The 21,466-nt window shown below is 53.6% G+C and overlaps 2 protein-coding genes and 1 long non-coding RNA gene across 5 annotated transcripts; 1 reads left to right on the forward strand and 2 right to left on the reverse strand.

Annotated features, from left to right (window-relative positions):
• The first annotated feature begins 110 nt into the window (after positions 1 to 110).
• LOC144285240 (uncharacterized) lies at positions 111 to 5,295 on the forward strand. Of its 3 annotated transcripts, none has more exons than XR_013353589.1 (3): positions 111 to 937; positions 3,247 to 3,396; positions 5,133 to 5,295. It is a non-coding gene; the product is annotated as an uncharacterized LOC144285240 (long non-coding RNA). The 3 variants fall into 3 exon arrangements; XR_013353590.1 differs by having other exon boundaries at positions 3,250 to 3,396; XR_013353587.1 differs by having other exon boundaries at positions 113 to 742.
• Positions 941 to 4,566, reverse strand: CD79A (CD79a molecule). The gene is made up of 5 exons (XM_077850406.1): positions 4,401 to 4,566; positions 2,661 to 2,984; positions 2,378 to 2,496; positions 1,542 to 1,610; positions 941 to 1,409 (listed from the first exon to the last, which is right to left on the reverse strand). The coding sequence occupies exons 1-5, from the start codon at positions 4,477 to 4,479 to the stop codon at positions 1,290 to 1,292; spliced, it is 711 nt and encodes a 236-aa protein (XP_077706532.1). The 5' UTR covers positions 4,480 to 4,566; the 3' UTR covers positions 941 to 1,289.
• Positions 5,296 to 8,559: 3,264 nt separating the features above from the next.
• RPS19 (ribosomal protein S19) lies at positions 8,560 to 16,947 on the reverse strand. The gene is made up of 6 exons (XM_077850407.1): positions 16,862 to 16,947; positions 16,323 to 16,393; positions 15,966 to 16,066; positions 10,145 to 10,328; positions 9,577 to 9,631; positions 8,560 to 8,622 (listed from the first exon to the last, which is right to left on the reverse strand). The coding sequence occupies exons 2-6, from the start codon at positions 16,391 to 16,393 to the stop codon at positions 8,596 to 8,598; spliced, it is 438 nt and encodes a 145-aa protein (XP_077706533.1). The 5' UTR covers positions 16,862 to 16,947; the 3' UTR covers positions 8,560 to 8,595.
• Between the last annotated feature and the right edge of the window lie 4,519 nt (positions 16,948 to 21,466).

Consider the following 21,466-nt stretch of genomic DNA (forward strand, 5'->3'; position numbering starts at 1 on the left):
CGCCCGGCCCCTCCCGGCCCCGGGCTTTGTCCGTCGGTCGGTCGGTCGGTCGGTCGGTCGGTCCGCGGAGCTGGGGCTCGGGCTCTCGCCCCTGCGCTGTCAGCGTCGCCTCGGCGGGGCGGGGGCCGGCGCGGCAGCCTGGTCCGCTTCCCGCCCGGCGCCTCGGGCCCTCTCTGCTCCGCCGCGCGCTTTGCCTCCCGCCCCGGCCCCTGCTTCTCCGCGCTGCCCTCCCCACCGCTGCTTCTCCCGTCTTCCCATCCCCGGGGAACACAGGGCCACCTCGGTCGTTCCCCCAACGATTGCTTTCTCTAGAGTCCCAGGGGTCAGCCTCTCCGTGACCACTTTTCTATGGACCCTGTTTTCTTTCTCTGTCTCCTGCTTTCTCTCTTCCCCGTATCTCTGTCTCGCCCTGATTCCCTGTCCCCTCATTGTCCCTCTCTTCACTTGGCTCTGTGTGTCCGTCACGGTCTCTCTTGTCTCAGCCTCTCTCGCCTGTCCCAGGAACCCTGCACGCCTGTGCCTCTGTCCCCTCCCCCGCCCCGGGGCTCCCCACCATCCGCAGGTGAAAGCCACAGACTGTCCAGACACCCCTGCTTCAAGTCCATTCCCGGAGAATTGGTGTGCCTGGCTGTAGTCAGAACCTGTTACCAGGCCCTGTGTTCTTCGTGGGACTGAAATGCACATAAATGTGGCCACCTGGCTCCTTTCTGTGTCCCCTCCCTGCTCCGGGGCGTAGCCTGGGGTGAGAGCCTCCCCCAAATACTTCCTATTTCTCTCAGAGAGCAGCTAAGACTGGCTACCTGGCCCTCCGTTGTGGGGAGTGGGCAGGGGCTGCGGGCCCAGAACCCTGGGTCTGAGAGAGAAGGGGGCTGGGGGCCTGGACTCCTGGGTCCCACCAGAGGGGAGCATCCCCATGAGATCCATGACTCCTGCCAAGGTCTGCAGTTGGGAAGGATTTATTATCACTAAGTGGCCATGACAGAGCAGGGAGGGGGAGGTGACACTAACGAGGCTCTACAATCAGCTCCCCTAGAGGCAGCGATTAAGGGCTCATTACCCGCTGGGTGTTGGGGGGGCGGTTGGGGGAAAAGCAGCAGGAGGAGCGCTGAATTGGGGCATGGGGAGGGGATGAGGACAGTCTAAAGGGAAGAAGAGCAGACACCCTCAAGGGAGAAGTTGAGTCAGGACACTTCCAGGAAAGATTATGAAAAGAGAACAGGAAGGGGTGGGGGGACACCAGAGCTGGCGACACAGCAGGAGAGGGCAGCCCACAGGGTCACCCTGCAGGGTCACGGCTTCTCCAGCTGGACATCCCCGTCTCCAATGTGGAGGCTTCCCACGTCCTGGTAGGTGCCCTGGAGGCCCCGGGAGATGTCCTCGTACATGGAGCAGTCATCCAGATTCAGGCCCTGGGTGTGGACACACGGTGGTGGGGCTCAGCACCCTGACGCCCAGACCCACGGCCCCACGTGACCCCGGGAAGGACCCCCATGAGAGCCCCAACGCACCCGCCCCTAACCTGTCCCCACTCGCCCACTCACCTCATAAAGGTTTTCATCTTCATAGTCATCCTGGGCATCCACCCCAAACTTCATATTTTGCCATCGTTTCTGGGAGGGAGGGATTGGGAGCCACAGTGAGGGGAGGTGGGAGGAGAAGATGTTTTCTGAACCTCCTGGATGCTGAGAAGTGCTTGACCAGAGGAGGTAAGGTATGGCCAAAGCCACATAGCAGGTGAGTGGCAGGTGTCTCTGGATCCAAGCCCGTGTCCCCCTGGCTGTCTCTACTGCCTCACTGCTCTTGCAGGAGCCACAACTATCATAGAAATGGCAGTGGCTGTCCTGTGGCCTAAGGCGGGGCTGGTGCAGGTCAGAGACTCCAGGAGGACAGCCAGGCCCCTCTTCCCTGGCTACCTCTGGAGGGCTCCTGTGCCTCTGGTTGGTGGGGGGGGGTAGAGCGAGACACCATGGCTGGGTGAGGGGGGCTTGGGGGGTATGAGGACAACCCTGAGGGGAGACGGGGTGAGGAGGCCCCTCTGGGCCCTGCCCCCTTTATTTATTGATTTTTTAAAGATTTTATTTATTTATTCATGAAAGACAGAGAGAGAGAGAGAGAGAGAGGCAGAGACACAGGCAGAGGGAGAAGCAGGCTCCTTGCAGGGAGCCTGACGGGACTCAATCCCAGGACTCCGGGATCATGCCCTGAGCCAAAGGCAGACGCTAAACCGCTGAGCCACCCGCTGAGTCCCCCCTGCCCCCTTCAAAATCCTGTCATGGTGCTAATTCATTTGCCCCTCAGCCTTGGGATGGGGCTGTCACCCTCCCATGCTAGGAGGGGACCTCAGCGTCAGAGGGTCCCGGTCCACCGGGGGGCTCACCCTGAACAGCAGCAGGGTCCCAGGCACCACGGCACAGAACAGCAGGATGATGCCCTCGGCTGTGATGATGTTGTTCTTGGTACCCTCTCCCATGTCCAGGAAGGGTCTGGGGAGCCGCTCTGGGAGGAGGGGGTGCTGCTCAGAGCACTGGTGCCTCCCCGCCCCAACCCTCCTGGCCTCCCAGCCCTGTCCCCACCCTCTGATGTCCGCGGCCCCATCCTGGTGGCGCAGATGGGGCAGCATGGCCGGGTGGCCTGGGAGCCACACCGGGGCTGGCACTCACCGCGCACGCGGAGGTAGGTGCCGCAGGACTGCTGGGAGCTGAGGATTTTTTGGTTGAGATCTTTCTCCTCCACCTGGCATCGGTACATGCCCATGTGGCTCTTGTTCACAGTGTCGATGGTCAGCTCGCCATTGGGGCCTTTGCCGTAGCTCAGGAAGATGTCGGGCCAGGTGGCGTTGCCTTGGAGGACGCGCCACCACGTGATGTTGAGCTTGCTGGACAGCCTGCTGCGGTTATGCAGGCACTGGAGGCGGGCTGTTTCCCCCAGGCTCACCGTCATCGATGGCGGGCCCCCGTCCACCCACAGGGCCTGGCTCCCGGGGCCTGTGGAGAGGAGGAGACAGGGACTGTGGATGGGCCCCAGCTCTGGCCTGCAGCAGCAGCACCCCTGGGCGCTTGTGTGTGTGTATGTGCGGAGGGTGTTGAAGACACTCCCGAGGAGGAGTGTAAGACACCTTGGGGTGGTGACACACCCCTGCAGGTCCCCACACCTCACCAGCGCCATCTCTTGCCACCCTCCCTGCCTGCGCTCTGTCCTTTGCCCCCAGAGAACTCAGTGGCGTTTGGATATTTGATTTCCTTGCAGTAGGAGTGCCCTGGACCAGGTAGCAACCTCCAGGATCAGTCTGGGCATCACCTCCTCCTCCTGAAGGCCTTCCAGGCTCGCTTTCCCAGCCCCCAGCTTCTCCTGGCACCTGGCACTTTATCTGGTGTAATCTTCACTAACCCCTTCGAGGTAGGTTCTCTCATTATCCCATTTTGTAGGTGGGACAGCTAAGGCCCAAGGAGGATGCGTTGATTGCCTGGCATCACCAGGGCAGCAAGAGAGGCTAGCATCTCAAAGTCTGAGCCTTTGGGCCTACCTTGCCCTGTGACCTCAAACCCGTCTTGTTCTTTGTAACTTGTGTGTGTAGACCTGGGGGTCAGGAGTGAGTTAGGTTGGCAACTGGGTGTGCGGAGGGTGGGGGTGGGGGGTTAGGGGAGGGCCTCAGCGAAGTGGTTGGCTGCTGGGGAAACCCCAGCTCCCAGTCCCCCAGGCAGGCCCACCCACCTGGCTGGCTCTGCTTCTTTTGGAGGGAGGAGGTGGGAGGTGAGGGAGAGAGGAGGAGGAAGAGGTGGAGAAAGAAGCAGCAACCTTAGGGGCGTGGGAGCCAATCCCTGGCCCCACTCCCAGTGTGTAACCCGGACAGTCACAGCCCCACCAGCTGGCATTGTATGGGGTGGAGGTGGGGAGGAAGCCCCAGGAGGGCAGTGTCTTGATGAGGAGCCCCCTTCCCCAGCACTGAGAAGGGGTTCCCTACACAGTGGGGTGACGGAGATTCAAGGCAAAGAAGGAGAAAGCTGTTTCTTCTCTCTGAAGCTGAGAGCTACCCCCAAGTCCCCTTCCTGCCCCCAGCTCTGGAGCTCAGTCAAGGGCAACCTTAGTTCCTTATTTTGACCTGTGGGGATGAGGGGGTGGGGAAGTCGTCTGTCGCCCTGTTCTCCGTCCATGTGGCTGTGGACACCCCTTCAACTTTGCCGAATCCCCTGCAGCCTCCCCTCGGACCTGCGGCCTGCTCAGGATGGTCAAGCAGGTGGATGCAGTTTCTTTAGGGGCTTTCCCGGCACCCCCCTACACCTGCTGGCTCTTCACTTCCACTCCCAGTGCCTTCGTCTCTGCCTCTGCCCTCTCTCCAGCCTCCTCAGTCCTCCCCGCCCCACCAGCCCCCACCTCCCAGCACCAGCCTGTTAGCCACGTACCCAGGCCACCAGCAGAGATTAGGAAGAGGAGAAAGGTGGTGGCACACAGCGCTTGGAGGAGTCCGGGACCCCCAGGCATCTTTCCCAGTGGGGTGGTTGGTCTGGGGAGCAGCAGTCCTGGGGTACCAGATTCCACCTCGGCTGCCCCGAAACCCCGCCCCACTTCCTGCCCAGCCCTGCCGGAGATGGGCTCCAATGGCCCCACGGCTGGGCCCCTTCAGCTGTGGGCTGGAGGAGGGGGGGCAGCCCCTGTCACTGTGCTTCAGGCCCGGAGTGGAGAGAAACCGCTCCCTGCACCTGTGGCCACAATTCCCCTGAGGGGAGGTTGCTGGGTGGGGGAAAGAGACCAGTCGAGGCCTGGCTCCTCACAGGCCAGCCCTGGGAAGGAAGCCTGAAGGAGCCAAAGTCTGAGGTGTCTCTTGCCTACTGGTGATCTGCCGGCCCGGAGCTTCTGGGCCTGGTCTCTGCTCTTCACTGGCTGTAGGCAAAGCTTATCTCCTCTCTTGAGCCTCCATGTCCTCACTTCTTGGTGCTGGAACCCAGGATTCAAAGGGGTTGTGCATGCAAAGCTCTGAACACAGGGCCCAGCCCATAGTAGCTGCTCAGTAAAAAGTGGTTACTACTAATGCTCATGAGGAAAAAAATGAGGCAGGTCGACCAGCTCTATGACTAGGGGTGGCTTCCTGTTCTGAGCCTTGGCATTAAATTTTTTTTTTTTTTTTAATTTTAAAGTGGGACGCCTGGGTGGCTCAGCGGTTTGGTGCCTGCCCTTGACCCACGGCCTGATCCTGGAGTCTCCGGATTGAGTCCCATGTCGGGCTCCCTGCATGAGCCTGCTTCTCCCTCTGCATGTCTCTCTCTCTCTCTGTGTCTCTCATGAATAAATAAAATCTTAAAAAAATTTTGTTAAGTAATCTCTACACTCAACAGGGGGCTCAAACTCACAACCCCAAGGTCAAGAGTCACCAGCTCTTACTGACTGAGCCAGCTGGGCACCCCAGCCTTAGCATTTAGAGAAGAGGATGAGAATAACTCCGGTGTTGTAACATGAGATGATGTTCCCAGCACCTGAGTGAGAAGTTAGAGCCACGGAGGGTTCTTGAGGCAAGTCAGCCTCCCCACAAGTGGGCAAGGTAGGCCCCGCCCCATTGTACAGAGAAAACGGGCCCAGAGAGATGCCGTAGCTTGCCTGGTGTCATACGGCCTGGGAGTGGTGGAGCAGAGATTCAAAGTCACTTACGTGTGCCCACATACCTTGGAGCATCATTGTAGGTCATGTGGAAGGAAACTGAGTCCGAGGAGTGGGGGTGGGGAATTACAAGAGATTGTTGAGATGTTTGTGAGCAGTCGGGGGACCATCACGCTCACGCATAAGGAGACACTTAGGAAAAAATTTTACTGCAGGGACATTTTTAGTAGCAAATGTGGAAACAAAGAGTCCATGTATGGGAGATGGGATGCACACATTGTGATGTAGGCAGCCCGTGGAGTAGCACTCCGCAGAGGAAGAAGCTGAGCTCTACTTGTCAACATGGCTGCATCTCAGAAACGGCATGAAAATGACAAAAAAACATGTAGCATGCAACAGTTGACTTGTTTCCAAAAGGCGAAACGACATCGGGTGCCGTTAGGGACACGTGCACCTGTACTTGAGGTGTGAACTGTGCGGGGGAGTGACATCCAATTCCTGAGAGGGGTTCCTTCTGGGGGGGAAGGGAGGGCTGGGACTGGGAGGGATAGAGGGCTTTGCCCATCTTGGTTTTAGGTCTTGTTTTACTTCTTTAAGCTGGGTAGTGTGTCCACGGGTTCTTCTCACAGGAATAGGAATAGGAAGTTTTGCATACTTGAAGCATTTCATAAGTTTTTAATTTTTTTAAAAATTTTTATTTATGATAGTCACACACAGAGGTAGAGAGAGGCAGAGACACAGGCAGAGGGAGAAGCAGGCTCCATGCACCGGGAGCCTGACGGATTCGATCCTGGGTCTCCAGGATCACTCCCTGGACCAAAGGCAGGCGCTAAACCGCTGCACCACCCAGGGATCCCCCATAAGTTTTTTAAAAAGTGCAACCATCACCCATGTGGAGGAGCATGGGCCACAAGTTTGATTCCTATATTTGGATTTCAGCTCTGCCAACTGACTGGTTGTCTGGGCCTAGGTTTCTTCTCCTGTAATCTGGGCACAATCCCCCTGGAACCCCCTTGTCCTGCTTGTGAGGCTGCAAGAGTAGGACAGTGAGTTTTTTTTTTTTTTTAATGATTTTATTTATTGAAAGACAGAGACAGGCAGAGAAGCATGCTCCATGCAGGGAACCTGATGTGGGACTCAACCCCGGGACTCCAGGATCACATACTGGGCCGAAGTCAGGTGCTAAACTGCTGAGCCACCCAGGTGTCCTGGACAGTGAGCTTGTTGCAGCTCCTAGGACATCGTCACCCTTCTCTGGCCTGGCGGCCCTGCTCCCTTCCCTCCGGGGACCCAGGTGCTCAGTTGCAATCCTTGCTCTGTGGCAGGCCAACAGCCCCTCTGTGCTTCAGCTTCTCCTTGTGACCCCCTACCTAGGAAGAAACTCAGCACATAACTGCAGCCCTAGGAATTCACCTCCTTCATCTGAACTGGTTTCCAGGCCCTCGACCGCCCCCCAGTGGCTGCAGGGGCGCAGCTGCTGGATAGCAGGTCCTCAGGCCTGGTGGGCCTGTTGGGGGGGGGGGGGGGGAGTCCACCTGCCACTTACCCAGCACCGCTGCCATCTGGTGCCAAGCAGGCACTTGGACTCGCTGCATTGTGTTCTCATGTCCACTCTATGACATGTCTTCATCCTCAGTTGACAAAGGAAACAGGGAATGACTAGCTGAGGCCATGCCTGGGAGCGTAACCTTCTGGGCTTTTTTCCCATTTCCCTTCCTATCGAGGGAAGAACCCCAATGGCTCTGCCCAGTGCTGGAGACAGTGCCCAAGCTCAAATACCTGCTTTGCCATCCCCTAGTTGTAGTGTCTAGGCAATTCACCCAATCTGTGACTGACTTGCCCTATAACCAAACTACAGGTGCTTTTTGGCATCTTCACAGGGTTGCCTAGTGTATTAAGTGAGGTTTATTCAGTGCCTTGCACCTGGTAGGCTTAGGCTGTTCAGTGCACCTCTTCCAGCATGGACTCCTGAGCTGGGAGGGATGATAGCTTCACCCCCCACCGAATACGGGACTCTTGATTTTTCCATCCTCAACACGAAGGAGCTGGTCAGGCCCTATCTATATATGGCCTCTGTAAGATCCCTCAGGAGTGATAAAGACAAGGAGTGGAAAGCTGAAGGGGATTAAGTTGCTCAAGACTGCAGAGCATTAGGGTCAGAGCTGGAAGTTAACTGGAGTCATTGGAGTTCAAAGCTCAGGGAGGCTTCACACCGGAAGTAAATGGGTCCAATCACTTAGGCTACGGGATATCTGGAGACCTTGGCCAAACCAGCACAGGTTCAGCTTTCTGGGGTCTGGCACATGCCCACTTGGTGTCCTTCAGATCTCCCACCCCTACACCAAAGGTCCAATCACAGGTAGAACTCCACCCCATTGGCACCAAGAGGCAATCACCATGCAGGACTGTAGAAGCAGTGGTGCCCAGCTCAACCTCAGTGCAGGAACCTCGCACACCCCTCCATCCGGGTGGTGGTGGGTGTGGGTGCAAATGCCACCCCATCCTGGCTCTGGGGCAGGACCACTTGTGTTGTCCAATGAAAGGTGCACACAGGTCATCTTGGTCAGGAGGCACTCAAGGAGATGCCAGGAGTGAAGGCTGGCAGGGAAGAAGCCATCTGCCCCTCCTGCTTTGTTCCAGCAGGGGGAAGAGTGCCACTTCTGCAGCCCAGGCCCCAGTTGGGGCCACGGTTCACAGCCACTCCTTTCAGTTTCTCATCTGAAAACTGCAAAGGCAGGATGTGGGAGGAGGGGCAAGAGCCTCCAGGTCTGGAGCCACCCCGGTTGCGGGAGAAGTCTTTGAACTGGCAAGGCTGGGCCTTGGGTTTTAGTGGCTATTGGTGCTGCTGCCACCCAGGGGACCCCTAGCCCCTCTTTCACGAGGGAAGGAAGTGCGACGCAGTGATGCAGTGCTCCCTCCTTGGGCCTCCAAACTGAAGAGGACCAGCCAATCAAGAGACTGGGACCAGCACTACGAATGAGGCAATTTATTAACCCAGCATTTGTTCTAATGCTTCTTGTTGGCAGCTGCCACCTGCGGGAAAAGATGGGAGAGTAATTAAGATCAGCTGTGGGGTTGGAGTTCGGTACTTCCGAGCACCTCCCCACTATCCAAGGGACACCAGGCAACTGGATTCGTGGCCTGACGGGTGTCCAGCCAATCGGATCCCTGGATCCCTGCCACCTCAGGTACTCCCTCATTTTACAGAAGTGTCAACTGGGACTTGAGCATATTAGGGGGATTCCAACACCCATTGCCCTGTCACCACAGGGGTGTCTGTGTAAGGCCCGGCCCTGCCTTGGCACAGTTCACTGGTTCCTTCCAGGCCACCCTTGGGACTCCCAGGGGGCTGACACCTTCTATTCTCTCTTGCTACTTGACTAAGTGACTGAGCGCCCTCCAAAGCTCCTAGGGGGTCTGAGTTAACATAAAGAAGAAAGCCTGGGGGCTCCTGCTGCTGTAGCTAACTGAGCCCTCACTACCACCCTCTGATGCGGGCAAGGACAGACTGCTCTACAGATGGGGGTGGCTCCAGGCAAATGGACTCTGCCCCAAGGTGTCCAGCCAGTCAGTCATGTGGATGGAGACCCGAGTTCTGAGCTGGCTTGCCTCCCCCTCTCTACAGCCGTCCCATCTGGTGCTCAGTAAGCATGAAAAATAGGAGGAAACACTGCAGCCAGAATCCTAAGAAGGCTGACCTGGGAAGAGGGAGTTGTGTGTGCAGAAACATGCCCTGCATGAGAAACCAACCCGGCTGCACCTCAGGCTTGGGGTCCCCTCACTCCGGCACCCACATTTTCAACCAGAGCTGGCAGGAAGTCAGAAATGTTTTCTCCTGCCCCCCCACTCCCCACCCCAGACAGCCCTCTCTGACCCCCACCAGCCCAGGCCATGCCTTCCAGGGGAGGAAACTCTAACAAAGCTTGGGCTCTGAAAATGCCCAGGCAGTGACTAAGGCACCAGTCCTGGCCCACACCCAGGCCTCACCTGTCCGGCGATTCTGTCCAGATCCCGCTGTCCCTGAGGTGTCAGTTTGCGGCCCCTGTGGGAGAAGGGTCATGTGCCCCCCATCAGTGCCGGCTCTCAGCCCTGTCACTGCCAGGCCCCTCCTGGATGTGAGCCAGGTTTCCCAAGAAGGCACCTGGCCATGGGAGCACATGACACCAGCCAAGTCCCACCGAGGGCCCTAGTTGGTTGCATTCTAACAAGCTGGGGGCAGCAGTGGGAGCCCCCCTGAGAGCTGCTGGGGTGTCGTTTGTGCAAGCATTAGATCAAAAGCCCCGAAAAATCAATTGGGAAAAGTTAACGAGCAGGCTAATGAAAGCGGACAGTCGCTAAATTACCTTCCTAGAGCTCGGGGTAGTCAGCCAGAGAGGTCGGGGTGAGGCCCCTGACTGTTGGCTTCTCTGCTGAATCCCCTGCCTGCCTGAGGGGCAGCTGCAGACCATGCAGGACAGACCGGACACCTCTCCACAGGGGGAAGGATGGCTCTAGATCACTTCCTTACAGGTGATTTGGCCCCAGGTCTCTTCCATCACCCGCCATTCCCACTTACCCATCTTGGTCCTTTTCCACCATTTTCAGCCCCTCTAGGGCTTGGAGGACCCTGCGGGCCACGCTCTTGGAGCCTCTGCTGAAGTGGCTGGGCATGACCCCGTTTCTCTGACGTCCCCCGTAGATCTTAGTCATGGAGCCGACCCCAGCGCCGCCCCGGAGGTACAGGTGCCGTGCTGTGGAAGCTGTGGGGTGCGTGGAAGCTGTGAGGACCCTTCCTTTCCATAGCCGAGACAGGCTGAGGGAAGGGCTTTGCTCGAGGTCACACCTATCAATTCTGTGCGCGTGTGGAAGCTAGTATTTCCCTTCGTATGGCCGGCCTGGGGAACTGCGAAGATGCACCAAGGCCCAGTTCCAGGCCCCTACCACCAAGCTGCCCCACCACAGCTATGCTGCCATGAAGGAGGACTCTAACCTGTAGGTAAAGCCTAGAAAATGCCTAAGCCACAACTGTCCATCTCCATGTGCCCAGGCCCAAGGGCCAGGAAGGTAGGGGAGGGGACATGCTGCTTACCGGAGTGCAGCTCCCCAAGCCCCTCAGCTCTGGAGAACTCAGGGTCAGGGTGGATGCCCCGTGCAACCTGGAACGGGTGTCACCCACTCTGTGGACACAAGGTTCTTATCTCTAGCCTTGCTTGGGCAAGTCCCCACTCCCTCACGGTTCTGTCCTACAGAATCGCTTCTCCACCAGGCACTGGACGATCTGCTTTTCACTCTCTTCCATGAGGCAGTAAGATACCCTCAGCACCTGGCCTGATGGCATGGCCTTGGCAAGTCCTCACCCTCATCTGAGAACCAGGAGTAACAGTCCCTCAGAGGAGCGTGGCTGTGAACACTGCACAGGTGCCTAAGGCTAGTCTCCTTCACAGAAAAGTTAACAGGCTCCAGAAAGTACTCACTGGTCTGGAGTCACATAGCCCTGAGGGACTGCCCCTCCAGATTGTTCTGGCTTTCTACCTCAGGGGGCCACTGCACATGAAGGAATTGGGGCCCAAGATACAAGGACTCCAGGTCATTCCAGGGCCCCCGGAGACCAGCAAGTCAGGTTTAGTCCCGCAGATCAAAGGGGCAATCAGGACTCACTTCCTCAGTAACTACTTACTCGGAAGAGCTGGGTGCTGGGCCGTGTCCACGACCCCCTGGGGGTGGGGGACTTGACCAGTTGAAGAGGGCTATGCCACCCCTCTGCTTGCCCCTCCCAGAGTAGCTCTTCCACACCACTTGCTCCCCAGGCCCCTGCACCCCTGTAACATAATCTCCAGCTACAGCTGTGGGCTTCTGGGAGCCATAGCACAGATGAACCCTTCACCACCTATTAGAACAACTGCTTCTGGCTGCTGCTCACCTTAAAAACCATTCTCCTTGGTTCTTCCCATCCCCACTTTACCCCTTACCCTCCCAACACCACCTCTAGGACCAAAACTCCCTTTCCAGGGACACATCTCTGAAGAACTCCGAACTTTACCAGCTCACATGCCCAACAGCCACCATCCTTCCTTCCACAGCTTGGCCTGGGTGAGAGTAGGACAGCCTCAGGAAGGGGGTAAGATGCATATTCCTAAGCACACAGCTGCCCTGGAGAGGCCTGGCCAAGATAGGATTAACACTCTGCTCAAACCCGATCTGGGCTCTGTATAAAAAGGGGTACCTAAACCCGAACTGTCTGATACCAAAGGGTCTGAATCCCAACACTACTCCTCATCAGCTGTGAGAGTCCATTTCCGTTTCAGGTGGTCTGGGTCATGGTACCTAAAGGGGAAGACTTCCTTAAATCCTGAGAAGTGAGTGGCAGAGAATAAGCTCCAGCAAAGTCCAACCATTAGTTTCTTTGAAATGGTGGGGTGGCGGGTTGCTTTAAAGTTCTTTAAAGCTGCATCAAACTATCTGGTGTGGTGTCAGACATCACAAGCCGAGGTGCCCCCCTCACCTTGATAATTATTCTCCTGACCCATTAGAAGAGTACTAACTCCACAAACTGAAAGCTGTTACAGTCAAAAGAAACAAATTCTACGAAATATTGACCAATTTTTCGCACCCCTCCACCCCTGAAGAAGACCCAGCCCCCAACCTCTTTTGAAGTGGAGTTGTAACATCACAAATCCAGGCCATCCTAGATGCTGTTTATGAGGGCCACAGCGAGTCAAATGTTGTCATATGGCTTCTCCTCAAGTCCCTCTAAAGGCTTTCTGCTCCACTCCTCTGGGGGAAATCCTATTCCAAGTATCCAGGAGTCACTTGGTGCCTCCAACTGTGAAGGACCAGCAGCATGCCCCACGCATGGGGCCACCAGAGGGAAGAGGGTCAGAATGCACTGGAGCACCTGGCGGACCAAGGAAATTGCACAAGTGTCTTTGCAAGCCAGCATCTCAACAGCTTGTTTAAATTCAGATCTGTGACCCCATTCTCATCTCCCGAGTCACAAAGTGGGAAAAGGAAGCCTCTCATGTACATCTTGCCCCCAACCCTCCTCTGCTAAGCTTTTAAAGACAAAAATGACTTCCTGACATTGTCACCCCGATCTTCTTCCTGCAAGGTCTTGATTCTGCCAGTAACACAACATGGGTGACTGCCCAGCCCTGAGCAGGGGTCAGAGACAACCAGGTTCCATCCTACAATGAAATGCACTCCAATGTCCCAATTCAGCAGTCACTCACTGTCAAGACGAGACAATGGATTCTCACCTCCCCTCTAAAAATCAAGAGATTAAGAGTTTGTCCAAGGCCCCTCACAAAGCCCTAAAGGTGGTCTTTCCTGGACACCGCCCCTCCTCCTCTTAGAGCAGCTCCTGACAGGTTCTTTCTAGCCCTACCTCACCCTTCACCACTGACTTGGGACCTCTTAAACTCCTCTAGCTCTGTTCCTCTTCAAGAGGAGCCCTCAGGAAGGCTCTGCCAACTGCCTTTTTATTGCCTCCACCAGAGATCAAAACGTGTTCACTCCACAATGGCTCTATCAACATGCCTCCAGAAGTCAAGTCCCATACCACCCACCCACTGCCAGAGCTCAGCCTACCAGAACAGGCCACTGTCCTACTGTGCTCTGGCTCCAAATCTCCAAGGAGATTAGAGGCCAAGGCCTCATGATCCAAATAAAGAAAAAAAGCAAATACAGCACAGACTGCTTGCCATGCCCTCCCAGGGTCACTTCACCCCATAGGCACCTTAGTTTCCTCTTTGGTAGCAGAGTATCTCCTATGACTTGTCTGAAGTATGGGAGAACTCTAACTAGGCTGGCAAACTTTTCCTGTAAAGGGTCAGAGTAAACATTTTTGGCCTTGTAGGCCATGTGGTCTGGGACAACTACAACTCTACCTCTGGTGTGGATGTAAACAAACAGGCGTAGCGGTATCCCAACAAAAATGTACCCAACAGACCTGTCTAGAATCACCAGGCTATATACTATTGAGGCAGCTGGAAAATAGAGGTAAAAAACAAATGGGGGCGGGAGGGGGGTGCTAGGTGGCTCAGTGGTTGAGTGGTTTGGCTCAGGTAGTGATCCTGGGGTCCTGGGATCGAGTCCTGCATCAGACTCCCCACAGGGAGGCTACCTTCTCCCTTTGCCTAGGTCTCTGCTTCTTCCATGAATAAATAAATCTTAACCCCCGCCAAAATAAAAGGAATCTGGGAACCTTGAGTAAGGGAGACCAGAAGAGCACACACACTTAGTTGTCAAGAGGAGGGATGGGGTAGGCAGAAAGGGGCCACAGCTACAGCAAGACTCATCTGTGTGTATTGCCCAGAGTCCTGATCTCATTTCCTATTAATCTCTCCCCACCTCCAAAAATAAAGTATGAAATGCAGCTAAGGGAAGAGAGCTGGAGACCCCCTCCTCAAAGTGATGGCACGGATGGGGTGGATTGTGGCATCACTAGCTGGCATGTTATTTAAGGTTCCTGACAATAACCATAAAACAGAAACCACCAATTCTACCTTGGAGGTTTTTGATAAGGCAGATTAAGCAAAATATGCATGTGTACCTAACCGTACAGGAAAAGCTACCTCAAATTCTCATCTTAGATCCAAAGTTGCCATGACCAATGGATTCTTGGGGCATTGCCAAAAAACTCAGGATCGGGCAGGCTTGCTTTCTTCCCTAGATGGGTGGATGGGGTGGTGGTCTCACCCAGACCTCTTCATTCATGTGCCCAGGCAAGTCCCATCAGCTTTCCTTCACCAACCCCATTTTCCTCCTGAAAGCACAGCAGTGATTCCCACCATAATGCCATCCACCCTACCCACCTGAGTTGACCTTTTCAACCTCAGAGATCTGAGGCTGCTGCCCCTGTGCCCAGTGTAGGCCTGAATGAAGAGTGGACCTCACAGATATTCAATCCACGAGTGCACCACCAATCTATGAAACGGTCCATATTCCACAACACTAAGGCAATCTGTACCAAAGTCAACTCTTCTCAAGGTCATCTGGAGGTTTTCTCAATTCCCAAACCTTGCTTCCCGCCTACTTCCTATCAGGAGACAAGCTTTGGCCAGGATAGGGCCCCTAGGTCACGGAGGAAGATCGAAGGTTGTAGAGGCTGAGGGCCCTCAGTGAAGGCCTGTGCAGAGGCTGCCACCTAGAACAATTGAGCACTGACCAGCACCACTCCCATCCCCAAGTTAGGCCTTCATGAGGAGACAGCTTGGAGAAACTTAAAATGTCAACGACAGGTGAAAATGAGCACTGTGCTATCAGGTACTACATTTGTCATTCCTTCCAAGTTGTCATCACTGGAAAACCAATAGTTGGGACTGGCAATGGTTACAGGGAGACCATAAGGCTTTCTTTCAGGCACTTGGAACTTACCAAGATTTAGAGAAAGGAATCATCTGGCCAGACCCCAACCTCTTAGAAATAATTTACTAAAAAGGCAATGAGAAAGTGAGTCTGATGATCTAAACATTAAAAAACACAATAGAGGGGATACCTGGGTGGCTCAGCCGTTTGGTGCCTGCCTTTGGCCCACGGTGTGATCCTGGAGACCCGGGATCGAGTCCCACATCGGGCTCCCTGCGTGGAGCCTGCTTTTCCCTCTGCCTCTCTATCATAAATAAATAAATCTTAAAAAAAAAAAAAAAACAAACACACACACACACGACTTTTCTTGAAGGATTACTGCCACAGGTAAACTCCAGAGCATTTTAACAGTTATAAACTCATTTGATTCCCACTACAACCCTGCAATGGTACATTCATTAGTCCCATTTTATTTTTTTTCTTTAAAGATTCTACATATTCATTCCTGAGACAAAGGCAGAGACACAGGCAGTAGGAGAAGCAGGCTCCAAGGAGAGCCTGATGTGATATGGAGTCTCGTGGAGGATCCAGGACCCCAGGATCACACCCTGAGAAGAAGGCAGATGCTCAACCAGTAAGCCACCCAGGCATCTCCATCAGCCTCATTTTACAGAAGAGAACAAGAGGCACAGGCAGATGGGGAGGCCACAGGTAAGCAGTAGAGAAGAATTTGAACCCAGAGAGTGTAGACCCCATGAACATAAATACCTCCCTCTAAAACATACCACCTCTAAGTAAAATATGAACACTGGCTTGACCCTGGGTTTCCCTGGAGGCTCAGAGGAAGCCACAGGTCCTCACTTAACCCTCTTACAAACGAAGAAAACAAATTCAGAATGTGAAGATATCAAGTGTCTCACACAAGCACACAGGGACCGTCTGAGGTTTCTCCTCTCACACCGTAGGTCAACCATGATTTAAAAAGTTTCACCTCTCTTGCCTATCCTGGGCTCACAGAGAATGGGGAGGTATGGTTTGTGCCAGGGGTCACCCAGGCCCCCACTACCCAGGCAGAGGCCCCAGTTCCTCACCAGCTCGCGTGTAGAACCAGTTCTCATCGTAGGGAGCAAGCTCTTTATGCTTGGCCAGCTTGACAGTGTCCACCCATTCAGGGACTTTCAGCTTCCCAGACCTGGGATCAACAGCGATAGAGGCACGATTCAGGAGTCTCCACAAACTCCGTCCCCCAAATCCCCTCTGCTCAGCATAACTGTAGGTTAAGGGGAGCCCCACGTGTCCCAGAATACAAAGCATCTGAAACCCAATTACAAGCCAGACCCAGGCCTCAGGCAGACAAGCCTCCCTCCACCAGGGGAGAGAAACGCCCGCCCAGGAGCCCGGAAAGACCACAGCCCCCACAGGCCGCGAGCCCCGATCCCCACACTCACTTTTTGAGGAAGGCTGCCAGAGCTCTGACGAACTCCTGCTGGTTCACGTCTTTTACAGTAACTCCAGGCATCTGGAAGAAAAAAAGAGCAAGCATGTGAGCTCAGGACCCGGGCAGACGACTGACAGGGGACGGGGTGCGGCCCCCACGACACCGAAACCGCCGCACTCCCATTACTTCCCAAGGCCCCACTTCGGAACTGGGCCCTGAAGGCCCCGGCGCCTGCGGGCGCTCCACTTCACCGCGCCTCGCGGTCTCTGCGGGTCGCACCAGCAAGGTCTGGCGCCGCTATGGAGACGGAGACGACCCTGGCCCGATTCGGGGGCGCCTCCCGCATCTCCGCCGCCCACTCGGTCCAGCCTCGGTTCCCGGACCGCGCGGTCCAGGCATGTCCGGGCCTGCCGCTCGCACGTGGCTGCGGCTCCAGGGGGCGGGGCGGCCCCACGCGGTCGCCTCGGAGCCCTTCCCGGTACGCGATCCCGGCTGGAGAGCCGGGCCCCGACGCCCGGCGCCCAGCACGAACCGGAGCGCCCGCCTTACCGTGCGGCCTCCGCGCTGCCAGCCAGGGGAAAGGGAGCAACGGGGTTTCCCGGGCGCACAAGTCGGGCGTCGAGTCTCGCGAGAGGTGCGAGAGCTCGCGAGAGCGGGACCAGAAGAGCCGCTCCGCCTCTCTCAGGGCGAATGCGGCTTCGCCTCCGTGGAGATGGGAGGGTGTGTGGCGAGGGGGCGGGCTGGCAGAGGAAAAGCCAGGGGCACGCGGGGGTGGAGGTGTGCTTCCTCCCCACCCTTTCCTCTCCCGGAGCGAAACAGAGCTCCGGTCCTGAGCTGGGGGTGGCGAGGTGGCTTCGTTTGCGTTGATCGGGGCGGAACAGCGGCGGAGGAGACGGTGGTGGCGGAAGCTGAGGGGCACTTGGGTGGGCAGAGAAGCGGGACGGGACCACTGCCCGCGCCCCCAGGGGGGCGACCCCCCCCGCCCCGGGAGGAAGCAGCTTTTCGTGCCGGAAGTGGGGGCAGTAAGGGCGGAACTGTGATGGGGGACCCAGCGGCGGAGCAAGGAAGAAAAGCGTTCGGCCACCAGTTCTCGCGAGAGCAGGAGGAGGCGGACCACCCTTGTTAGGGCGGAAACTGCTTCATCACCGTCCAGGCGACCGCAGTGGGAATGAGGCAGTGCTGGCGGGGAGGAGATCGGGGCAGGGACAAAGAGGCGGAGGCGGGACCTTCGGAGAAGTTAGTGCAGCTCTGCCTCCTAGTGCCTGAATCTTGTTCGCTCAGCGCTTTGGGCTTATTTTGCCCGCTTAAAATCTATCCACCTCCCAGACCTGTGCGAGTCCAAGCTGTCCACTGCCCTATCAACACTCCAGTCTTTCCCCATTAAAGAAAAGAATACTATTTAAATGGATGCACCGAAATCCTGTTTTATTTGCCCCCTTTAAGTGACTGCTCCTGTACTTGATGTGTCTAATTAATTCTATCAACATATTTTTGTGTCTGTTCCTACCCTGTGCGAGGCACAGATAAACCTTATGTAGTGTTACATGCCTGATAGTTAAATCCTTGTAAAGTCCAGCAACCGAGAACAGAAAGGACACACTTCTTGTCTGATAAAATTGTTAACTCGCTGCAAAAGGAGACATTTAAATGCATGTGGCTGGGACGCCTGGGTGGCTCAGCCGTTTAGCACCTCCCTTCGGCCCAGGGCGTGATCCTGGAGTCTTGGGATCGGGTCCCTCATCAGGCTCCCTGCATGGAGCCTGCTTCTCCCTCTGCCTGTGTCTCTGCCCCTCTCCCTCTGTGTGTCTCATGAATAAGTAAAATATTAAAAAAATAATAAATGTATGTGGCTATTATGTTGAAAGGACAGAGTTTAAAACATAAGAGCGAATATTTTTTCCAGAGATACTGTGTATGCAAAATGCCTTAGCTATTAATAAGCCGATATGTTATACCAATAACTGTTAAAAAATTAAAACCAACTATCTTAGTTTGTTCAGGCTGCTATAACAAGATTCCACAGGTAATGGCTTATGAACAACAAATTTGTTTCTCATGGTTCTGAAGGCTGGGAAAGTCCAAAATCAAGGTGCCAGCAGATCTGGTGTCTGGTGAGGATGTGCTTCCTGGCTCATAACCATCTTTTTGCCATGTCCTCACCTTGCAGAAAGGTGAGGGAGAGAGGTCTTTGGGGAATTTTTTATTAGGGCACTAATCCCTACCAAAGGCACCATTTCCAAATACCATCACAAGTAGAAATTAGTTTTCAACATAGGGATTTTGGGAAGTAACACAAATGTTTAGTCTAGAACATAAACCATGTTTCTAGCATCATGTATTTAGATTAGAGCACCTCACATTCATGCAGAATGTGGTTGAAACCTATTTCACACTGTCTTGAAAACTTAAGAATAGTTTTAGTATCTCAGATTCCACCCCTCCCCCTGAATCAATATATGTGTTTTTGAATACCTAAGTTGCATGCATGTGTAACTATAAATATCCTATACTTAGGTAATTTATATTCACTTTTATTTTTTTCATAATGAATTTTTTAAAAAGATTTTACTTATTTATTCATGAGACACACACACACACACACACACACACACACACACACAGAGGCAGAGACACAGGCAGAGGCAGAAGCAGGCTCCATGTAGGGAGCCCGATGTGGGACTGGATCCTGGGACTCCAGGATCACGCCCTGACCCGAAGGCAGACGCTCAACCACCAAGCCACTTCAGGCATCCCACTTTTATACGTTTTCGATATATGTTTCTAATATCAGTGCTGAATCATTTAAGCTTAGTTCACTTGAGTCAATTTACTAAATATTTCTTTTTTTGAGAAAAGAGCTCTCTAGAGGAACTGTGTAGTGTCACTCACCAAACAAAGGAAGACACAAGGTTAATATAAGTTTTGGGGAAGAATGAAGGTTAGATAAAATTTGCATTAAGCAGAGCTTTGATGGACTCAAGGCAAAGCAGATCTGATGTAATGGAGTCAACATCATGCCTGGGCTGAGCAGCAGACACAAGGTCCTGGTTTTTTTGGAAATTATAAGATTAAGATAAATGTGCAGTGTCATCTCCAGAAACTGCCCTCTGAAGCTCTGCACGTGGGTTGGAAATCATAACTGATTCTCTGTGTTAAAGTGACTCTCCAGGCAACAGTAAGATGTCCCCTTCTTATTATTACTATGATTTCAAAGAGCAAACGTTCTGACAGTCTATGATTTTAAATAACATGGTTTCTCAGTACTATGTCCTTGGTGTTCATTTTTACAGGTTCATAATCTTAACAACTCTTAAGGTGGCTACAAACCAGGCAACTGAGTTTTAGAGAGTCAAGTCGCTTGACCAAGCTCAGATAAGGGTAAAGCCTGGCTGGGATTTGAATCCATAAGTAATGACTCTCCAACGTTTTCCAATAACTCTATAGACAGAATTTAAAAATGATAGGAAGTTGTGGTACATTCAGACAATAGAATACTATTCAGTGCTAAAAAGAACTATTGGGCCATGAAAAAAACAGAGCAAACTTAGGTGTATGGTAGTAAGTGAAAGAAGGCAATCTGAAAAGGCATACTGTATGATTCCAACTATATGATGTTCTGGGGGGAAAAGTAAAATTATGGAAACAGTAATAAGATCATTGGTTGCCAGGGGTTGGTGGGGGTAAGGATGAATAATAGGTGGAGCACAGAGAAATCAGGGCAGTGAAAACTATTCTGTGTGATACTATAATGGTAGGTACATGTCATTATATATTTGTACAAACCCACAAAATGTACAATACTAAGAGCAAACCCTAATGTAAACTATGGATTTGGGGTGGAAGTGACACATCGGTGTAGCTCATCAACTATACCAAATGTCCCACTCTGGTATGGGATGTTGATAGCGGAGGAGACTGTGTTTGCCTGGAGGCAAGGAGACCATGGGAACACTTACATTCCGCTCAATTTTGCTGCGAACCCAAGACTGCTCTAAAAAACAAACTCTGTTTTAAAAAAAATGATTTGAGGACAGGAAGTTGTTCATATTGTGGTAAGGGGAGAAGCAGCATTGGAGTGTGTGAACTTTGTCGGAAAAAAATAAATCCAAAGGAATCAGACAGAATGTGTTTAATTATTTCTTGAGTTCCCAGAGAGGAACTGAGTGTAGATCCTGCGCCCTGAGACTGCTTATTCTCAGAGGAGGAAACCGATGCACAGAGCCAGGGGCTGCTCAGGGTGATCAGGCTTGTGAAAGTAGGAATGTAGGGCACTCTGCTTGAGGAGCTTCTGGGAGATACTAAGAAGATTCCCCTAAATAGAGACTTGCTTTTGGGAAGAGCTCAGGATCTCACAAGGGTTATAGGACTGTGTCTATGAAGACATATGTTGGGGTCCACGGAGACAGCTACACAATGGGACAGGGGTACAGAATGAGGCCTATAAGGGCCAGGCAATGAGAGTCTGAGTAGAAACAGGTTAGGGTTGGGTGGCATGATGTTAGTTCTACACTGGACAAGAAGTATGGTCAGGAGTGGACCAGGTTTCCTGGAGTTAAGGGAGCTGAAGTGAAGAAAGCATAAATTCCCAAAGGGCAGAATGTGAAATGAGCTTCTGAAGTTATAAGGGGCTGCTGAGAACTGAGAAGGGCCTGCAAAGTGGGGCCTGCCCCTAGCTCCTTGGCCTAGTCCTCATCTCTTCCTCCACCTTCTCATGTAATCCTTTAATCCCAAATTATACTTTCTCTTTTACTCTTCCCAGCTGTGTGACCTTGGTGTACTGGGACCTTTGGTCAGCCCTGAGTAGCAGGGTCTCAGCCATGTTTCGTATTGCAAACCTCCTCCGTGACCATGTGGACTTAGTCATCTGTCACTTGAGAGTGACATACAGAGAGTATGGCATGCCAAGGCTTAGGCAGGTCTATTAAGGGGCAATCATATACCTAAGTTATAAGAAGAGGAAAGAAAACGTGAAGACTTTCCTCCTTTGATTATTTTGTGCCGAGTCCTGAGAAGTGTTGCACATTTGCTCTCTGTAATGCTAGGAAGTAGAAGAAGCCTATCTTCTCAAGGCCCCAGACAGGAAGGAACAAGCTATGACTAAATTTCATCACCAGCAAAAAGCTTGAATAAAAAGAGGGGCGTAGGGATGTCTGG

The sequence above is a fragment of the Canis aureus genome, chromosome 1 (genome assembly GCF_053574225.1).
Source record: "Canis aureus isolate CA01 chromosome 1, VMU_Caureus_v.1.0, whole genome shotgun sequence".
NCBI classification, from domain to species: Eukaryota; Metazoa; Chordata; class Mammalia; order Carnivora; family Canidae; genus Canis; species Canis aureus.